General features: G+C 56.5%; 1 protein-coding gene and 2 non-coding genes across 6 annotated transcripts in view; all 3 read right to left on the reverse strand.

Moving 5' to 3' along the window:
- The window catches only part of TBRG4 (transforming growth factor beta regulator 4), a 10,080-nt gene that overhangs the window by 1,563 nt on the left and 531 nt on the right, over positions 1-7,986 (reverse strand). For 3 of the 4 annotated variants that reach the window (XM_024745434.1, XM_024745576.1, XM_024745655.1), the window contains exons 2-8: positions 5,757-6,221; positions 3,495-3,818; positions 2,716-2,887; positions 2,281-2,438; positions 1,557-1,667; positions 646-790; positions 55-300 (exon numbers count right to left, since the gene is read on the reverse strand). In XM_024745434.1, the coding sequence (XP_024601202.1) occupies positions 55-300; positions 646-790; positions 1,557-1,667; positions 2,281-2,438; positions 2,716-2,887; positions 3,495-3,818; positions 5,757-6,170 (1,570 nt within the window). In that variant the 5' untranslated portion in view covers positions 6,171-6,221. Of the gene's footprint in view, positions 1-54; positions 301-645; positions 791-1,556; positions 1,668-2,280; positions 2,439-2,715; positions 2,888-3,494; positions 3,819-5,756; positions 6,222-7,827; positions 7,938-7,986 lie in introns of those variants that run through there. The other variant, XM_024745513.1, reaches the window with a different exon arrangement.
- Positions 2,532-2,666, reverse strand: LOC112402097 (small nucleolar RNA SNORA5). The gene has a single exon (XR_003003679.1). It is a non-coding gene; the product is annotated as a small nucleolar RNA SNORA5 (small nucleolar RNA).
- Positions 3,051-3,187, reverse strand: LOC112402071 (small nucleolar RNA SNORA5). The gene has a single exon (XR_003003674.1). It is a non-coding gene; the product is annotated as a small nucleolar RNA SNORA5 (small nucleolar RNA).

Genomic DNA, 7,986 nt, shown 5'->3' on the forward strand with positions numbered 1-7,986 from the left:
AAGGGGAAGGGAGGGGAGGGGAGTGGAGAGGGAGGGGGAGGGGAGGGCCCTCACCCAGAACCCAGCCATACTGCGTGGCCACCATGAAGCTGCCCTTGTCGGCACTCCCCAGCAGCCCCTTCAGCGTCTCCTGCAGCTCCTTCTGCAAGGGGGTCGCCTTCCTGTCAAGGGCCGAGGGCCTGGGGACCAAGGCTGAGGCTGGCAAAAGGGGGCCCGTGTACTCGGGGTGCTCCAGCTGGGCAGTGGCATTGATATGGAGCAGCTTCTGGAAGGTGCTTTGATCCTTTCGGGACTCGACACCTAACGGTAGAGGATGGAGAGAGAGGGGAGGAGCTGGCGGAGGGCCAGGAGGAAGACGGTGGAGGGACACGGGGGGCCAGGTGGGAGAGCCAGAGGCACCCCTCACCCAAGTCTCACCCTGGACTCTGGGCCAGGAGCAGCGGGAAGAGGGTCTGCCGGTCACCCACTAGGAGTGGACAGAGAAGGAGCAGATGCTGGGTGAGCCCGGGCTTGCCCGGTCTCCCCGATGGTGAGCGGAGCCCTGAGGCTCCCAGGCGCCCTCCTGGCTCAAGGCTGGGGCGGTACTTGGGATGGGGCGGGGGATGCACAGGGGGCTTGCCATCACTCAGGAGAGGGACCGCTCACCTAGAAACTGGGTGTGAAACTCAGGGTGGAGCACAGCCTGCAGCTCGGCCTCCAGCACCTGCTGCAGCACACACAGGGCCCACACCACGTCCACCTGCAGGGCTGGCTCCAGGCCCGCCAGCTCTGACCCCAGCTTCTCATGCACCTGGGCAAGGATGGGGTGGGGTGGGGAAAGCAGGTTTGCTCCGTGGCCGCAGGCATCCCTGGGTGGGCAGCACCTGGAGCTGCGTTATGACCTGGCCACGCTGAGGCCCAAGGGGGTGATGGGGAGCAACGCTGGCCAAGGTGCTCTTGGTCAGGCTTGGGGCACCCCTGGTGGAAGGTACCAGAAACCCTCCTCATCCCTTAGGCCCAATCTGGACGGCAGCTGTGTTCCCCCCGCTGCCCCTCCCACTGGCAGGGACCTATGGCACAAAACCACGTCTCCTGCACAGGGGAGGTATTTCTGGCCCTGAGAGGAGTTAGAGATTATGAAAGGGGAAGCAGCTGGCTGGCTGGGGCAGTGCCCACCGCGGGGCCCTAGGGTCATACCCAGTCCACTCACAGGATGCTCTCACCCCTGCAAGTGGATTGAGATCTCTGAGCTCCAACAGGGCATTGAGGGAGCCCTAGGAAGCAAGAGCAAGGGTCCCCCAGCCCTACTGCACAGTGAGCCATCAGATGCCCTCCTGACCCTTGGCTGCCATGCTGGATTTTGCGTGTCTCGTCCCCAGACAATCCCTGGGACGCCTGGCTCTAGCCAGCTCCCTCCATGTGCCCATGCTGGGCCTTCTTCCTTACTGCCTACACCCGGGGCCCCTCAGCACATATCCGGTCTCTTCCCTCTCTCCCACTCAGTCCCGAGCTGCTCCGAGGAGGGCTGAGCATCCGAGGCAGGGAGAGTGTAGGAGCTGGGGGCGTGAAGACTGTACCAGGCTGAAGAACGGATCCTCCCGTTCTGGGCGGAAGTTCACACGGGCGAAAGCCAGGAGCATGTTGTACAGGTGTGGCAGAGTGATGCTCTGGGCTCTGTCCAGGACGTGCTGGGCCGGTCAGGTAGGACAGAAAGGCCGGATGAGAGGTGCCCGGTGGCCAGTGCCCCATGCAGACCTGGCCCTCCCCCAGAGCCCATGAGCTCCCAGCCCCAAGGGGTAATTTACACAGCGCAGTGGGCAGAGGGCCAGACCCTATCCTCCCAGAGGCAATCACACACACAAAAGGCCCCTGACGACAGCTTTATAAATACTCCTCAGCCTACAAACACAGTTTCAACCTGTTGCACATAAACCTAAGTGCAAACATCCTCTTTCTTCACAACTCCATTCTGGGGCAGCTGGAAGTTTAGGGAGAGTTCTGAGTGGATTCTCAGCCTCGCTGTCTACACTGCTCCCCACACAGCTACCCAAAGACAGACAAAAACTCCTACGAAATTTGGTGAAAGAATGGAAGAAACCGTTTACAACTATACTTTCTTTCACTACTAAATCGTATCATTTCTCTCCAAATAAGCCAGAATAAGGACTCCATGTTTGCCACCAGGAAGTGTTTCCAGGCCGGAGGGGCCTCCCTAATGAAATGACCAGGGAGCCGGCTTACGCAGGGGGTCAGGCACAGAAGGCCCTCAAAGCCAGGCCTCAGGCCTGCACCCCAGCTCACCTGGGCAAAGGCCTCAAACAGGGGCAGATTGAGCCACTTAAGGAAGGCAAAGGACTTGGTGCAGCGGGCCACCTCGCTGGACGTCAGGCTAGGAGTGTGGGGCAACAAGTCTGCAGCCAAGCGCTGGAACACCTGCGTCTGGTGGAAGCCGAGTTTGCCTTGGGGACAGAGCCCGAGATTTAACTGGTGAGGATCGGCAGGCCACCCTCAGGCCCACCCACCACCCACCCTGGTCTCAAGAAGCAAGAGCTTGGTGTCTGTAACCAAATTTATCCCTGAGGCCCAGCAGAGAGGATCAGGGCCTGTGAGTCACAGTGTTTCTGTGGCAGCCTTTTAGGCCAGTGTCCGCCACGGGTGAGGCAGGCACCGAATTTGACACAGCTGCGGCCAGAACTCAGCCCCCGCCCCACTCTGCTCTCCGTGCACGGGGCTCACCGTAGGCGTAGGCCAGGTCCAGGAGGATGCCTTTCGTCAGGGGGAAGGGCTTCTGGACCAGGTGGTACGAGATGGCCCGCAGCAAGGGCACCGACCGCCGGTTCTGAGCTGCCAATGTCACCAGCACCTTCCGCAGCTCCTCGGGGCCAAAATGCTCCACCAGCTCCAGGCACTGTCAACCACAGCCGGCAGGGTCAGCTCGACGGCCCGAGGGCCAGGGGTCCCATGCAGTGCAGGCCCTGCGAGACAGTAACTGGGCCTGAGCTTACTAAACACAGGCCCCACCCGTGCAGGGCCTGCCCCCACGCCCACCCCAGGGAGCCCAGACCGGGGCGCCATGTCTGCAGCCAAACTTATCCCCAGGCCCCAGGGCAGAGGACCCGGGGCCCATGAGCTGCGGAGCTTGCTGTAGCAGTCATCTGGGCCAGCCCCCGCTACCACGGGAACAGGGGCTGAATTTGACTTGACTGCAGCGCTGGGGGTGGAGCAGGGGGTGGGCAGGCGTGGAATCTCTAGGAAGCACTAGCCGGGGGCTGAGCCACTGGGGTGGCCCAGGACACACTTTAGGAGTTGCCGGCCATGCCGCCTCCAGGTTATGTGCAAGATCCAATTTTGGAGGAATACAAAGGAGTGGGGTTCAGGCTCTGCACCCCCCTGGCTGGATCCTTGGAGGAGCCAGTGGGTGCGGAGAGCTGCCTCCAGCTGTCTGAAGCGCCAGTCCCTCCAGTGCCATGCCTCAGACTCCGGACAGAAGCTGCCAGGGCTCTGGATCTCAGTACCTTGTCCTCCAGGCGGGTCATCAGAGACTCGGAGAGGTGCCCCGTCTTCATCATCATGGCCACCAGCACGCGGCTGTCATCGATTTCTGCCCAGCGCCGCTCCAGCTGCACCAGCAGCTCGGCCAGCAGCTCCTGGGAGTCCTGCTCCTGCATGTAGTTGGCGCTGGACTCGGCCAGGAAGGCCAGGTGCTTGTACTTCAGCCTGCGCATGCGCCAGCGGACCTCCTGCTCCACCGACCGCAGCTCCTTGGAGGTGGGGGGAAGGCCCAGTGCATAGAGGCTCCGGAGCAGCTTCACGAGGGTCCCATGCCAAACTGCAGTGATCTGGGTGGGGGGACACAGGCAAGGTCACACCGGGACCCTGCTGACCCTGTGCTGTTACAGAGCGGGCCGAGGCTCCGAGCTGGTGGCTGCCTCCCTAGAAGCAGCTCCCCACCTGTCACTTACGCGGGCGCACCAGGCCGCTCCTCCCTCACAGCCTGTCTGGGCCAGCAGGCCCACCACAGTGCTCCCTGCAGGGCGTGTCTCCAGGCCTCAGAGGAACACGGGGGCCACTCGGGGAGCCCTCTGGTCCCACCCCCAGGGAAGGCAGTATTCAGTAGCTGAGCAGGGCTCTGTTGTCTGCGGCGCTAAGGCCCTTAACTCCGCCACTCTGCAAGTCTCCTGAGCCCTCATCTGTGAAATGGGGCTGCACTGCTGAGAGGGGGAGCTGAAATCACACACACGTGAGGGGCAAACAAAAAAGCTGTTGTGTGAAAGGCCGGGCAGAAGGAGAAAAGTATGCGGGACTTCCCTGGCAGTCCAGTGGTTAGGACCCTGCACTTCCACTGCAGGGGCCGGGTTCAGTCCCTGGTTTGGGGAACTAAGATCCCACAAGCTGCGTGGTGCAGCAAAACAAAAAATAGGTATGAATTTGATCTCAGCATCACATGAGCCTCCAGTGGCTCCTGCTTTTTCTGCAGATTTCCCTGAAGTAGGAAGGCTCTTTAAAAGAAATCTTGTTCACTGCTTACATTTCTAAATACTTTGTTCCTGGTTCATTACTAGCTTGTAATTTTGTTACAATGTAATTTGTTACAGTGTAATTTTGTAATTACAATTTTGTAATTTTGTTCCAAATGTTCAGTCTTGTCTCTAAAGCTTACTTTGTATATAAAATGTTCAATGAATAACAACTAGAATTATAGTCTTAGAAAAAAAAGGGATCTACTTAATTTTTCAGTTATATTCTCAGTAAGAAATAAATCTCTACTGTGAACCGCACATACACACTTAACTAAGACAAAAAGTTCCACGAAACACTTCCCTTACTACATGTGAACTGTTTTCTATATTACTCTATCTCATTAAAAACACTTGGCCACTTCCACTACACTTTCATAACCTACAGTTTGAAAAATTTCATTTAATGTGGCCCCTTCCTTGAGCTGCGACTCTCCTCTTCACCATCCCTGACAAGTGGACACAGGGCCTCACCCTTCTGGAGCAGCCAGGGGGAGGGTCTGTACCTCTCTGCTGCGCCCCAGGCCCTCTGGCTCCAGCAGACCCCATGGAGCCACGGGAAGGGTCTGCATGAAGGGAGTCCTTCCTCACACGGAACATCAACTGGGTAGAGTCCTGCCCCCAATCCCTGCCACACACAGGTCCCTTCTCTCCACGCTCCACCTTTAAGGATCTGATCGGATAACGCCCGTGGGCAGCTCAAGTTTCTGAGATCCTCCGCTAGTCACCCCTCATCTCCTCCAGCTTCAAGAGTGTTTCCCCCGTCAGCCAGACACTGAGTGGGGGCTATGCAAGCCAAGACTGCAGGGCGAGGGGGAAAGCCCCCAAGGCATTGAGAAGAACGGTGCTCGATCCTTGTGCTCCTTATTTACTGTGTCTGAGTTGCTTATCTGCAAGATGAGGACAGCAATGTTCACCTAACAGACCTGCTGTGAGGATTAACAAGAGAAAGCAGACCTAATTGGGAAGGAAATCCAAAAAAGAGGAGTTATATGTATTTGAATAGCTGATTCACTTTGCTGTACAGCAGAAACTATGGTGTAAAGCAACTATATTCTAATAAAAATTAATTTAAAAAAAGAGAAGAAACACATTAAAGTACTTTGGAATCTATAAAATGAAAAAATACCACTGGACGTGGAGGGCCTGAACACACAGCAGAGCTCCTGTCTACACCCGGAAAGTGACTGGATGCTTCCGACTCCAGGGCCTCTGCCGTTTTCTGCTTGTTGAACCTGCAGGAAGGGCTCTCGAACCCACCTGGCTGTTGACAAGATGGAGAAGTTGCCGAAAGCGGGCGTCCTGTATGAGCAAGGCTTTGTCTTTCGGCTTCTCAGACAGCAGGCGAGAGAGCTGGATGAGCGTGAGGGCGGCGTGGTTCTCGTGCAGACAGTGACCGCCACCCAGAAGCTCCAGGAGCTCCTCTGGCCTGGTGGCCTTCTCGATGAGCTGGTCCACCTCCTGGCGCTCAGGGTAGGGAGTAAACACCTGTTCCTTCTCCACAAGCTCTGACAAAGGACCTGGGAGGCGGGAGCTGGATGAGGTAGCCGAGGAAGTCAGAGGCTTCTGGGCTCCCCGGGCGAGTCTCAGCTGGCCAACCGGGGACACGGCAGGGGCCAGACGGGTGGCTTCCCTCAGGAGGCACGTGCATCGCTTCACCAGCCGAACAGCCATGGCGGCCTGGGGGGCGGGGAGAGAAGCCTCCTAGCAAGTGACTCCAAAGCCCTGAAAAGAAAAAGGACAAAGGGAGTGGTGCAGAGGCAGTTCCCAACTCCCAAACACAACAGAAGAACCAGACAAATGAAAAGGAGTTACAAGGACTTCCCTGGTGGCGCAGTGGTTAAGAATCCGCCTGCCAATGCAGGGGACACGGTTTGATCCCTGGTCCGAGAAGATCCCACATGCCGCAGAGCAACTAAGCCCACGCGCCACAACTACTGAGCCTGCGCGCCACAACTATTGAAGCCCATGTGCCCAGAGCCCATGCTCCGCAACAAGAGAAGCCACTGCAATGAGAAGCCCACGCACCGCAACAAAGAGTAGCCCCCGCTCGCCGCAACTAGAGAAAGCCCGCACGCAGCAACGAAGACCCAACGCAGCCAAAAATAAAGAAATAAAATAAATTTACTAAAAAAATAAAGAGTCACAGCCACACTCCCCATAAACCAGCCCAAACCTCTCCTTCCTGACTGACCATGCGCATGCAGCAGCGTTTTCTGAAGCAAAAATCTCAGAGGACTTCTGCTTCAGTACATAATATAACCAATAACAAGACTTAGGAGCACCACTTAGGAGCTTGGCTGGAGGGTTTCCAGTCCTGGCTGTAGAATCACCTAGGGAATGGTTCACCACCTCAGAATCCCAGGCCCGACCCAAGACCTCTTGAGTGGGAGTCTCTGCACACAGGGCTTGAACAGCGTTCCCCCCTTTTTTAATTTTTAAAAGTACGCAGGATTAAAAATTATTGACTTATGGAGACGATGAGACAGAATATTTTAAATTAGACTACTCATGGAAAACCCTGGACGTATCATCCATATATACATCCCACAGCTTCTGTGGATGTTATTTTAATACTTACAGATTGTGAGTGAGCCTCCCCAAACCAACCTACACTATTACTCACCGACCTACTAAACACACACGCACACAGAGACACACACACACACTTTCCAAGAGCAAACCTCCTGAACCAATCATAAAAAGCACTTCACAACATGGCCCAGAACTGTCTTCCCAGTTTTACCTCTTTTTCCTCCCTGGAACACACCCTCATCCTAAACAGGCCTTGCACTTTCATTACACCTTGGCAGGGCAGGGCAGGGCAACGCCTGCTGCCTCTAGGGTTTTAACCCCCCTTCATAGGGCTCGGAAAATCACCCCCCATCTTCCCGCACCCAGACAAAAAACGTTACCTCCTCCAAGAATGTTACATATCCCGATGCAGCTGCTTTTAACAACTCTGTCCTGCTCACCAGCGTGAATAAATGACCTGGGTAAGGCACCCCGCCGGGGCACGATAAAAGGCGTTATAACCTGGGCCTCCCTCCTGCCAAAGCAGAGAACGTGTTTGACCTTCGATTTCCGAGAACTTGGCCTGGGACATTTTATTTTTACGTGAGCTCACTGTTGTAGCTGTAGAAACCTTAGATTAACTGTACATAAAGCAAGAGACTCAGAGAGGAGGAACACCGACCCAAGGGTAACATCCACCACCCACAGAGCCCCAACGGCGGGGAAGCACTGAAAACGTTCCCTACTAAAGACCGTCCTACGAGCTAGCGAGGGAAACAAGTTCAGAAGCCCAACGGGGATTTGTGGAAACACCAACCCAGAAGTTCGGCCCTCAGACGCAGAAAGAGAACGACTTGTACGAAGGCCAGCCAGCGACAGCGCGGAGGACCAGGGCGGAATCGCAGGCCGCCACGCTGGACCTCGGAAAAGGGGCGCGTGCGCACGAGCAGGCGCGGCTCTGGGCCGGGCCTGCCCC

This window comes from Neophocaena asiaeorientalis, unplaced genomic scaffold (genome assembly GCF_003031525.2).
Source record: "Neophocaena asiaeorientalis asiaeorientalis breed wild unplaced genomic scaffold, Neophocaena_asiaeorientalis_V1.1 scaffold137, whole genome shotgun sequence".
Classification (NCBI taxonomy): domain Eukaryota; kingdom Metazoa; phylum Chordata; class Mammalia; order Artiodactyla; family Phocoenidae; genus Neophocaena; species Neophocaena asiaeorientalis.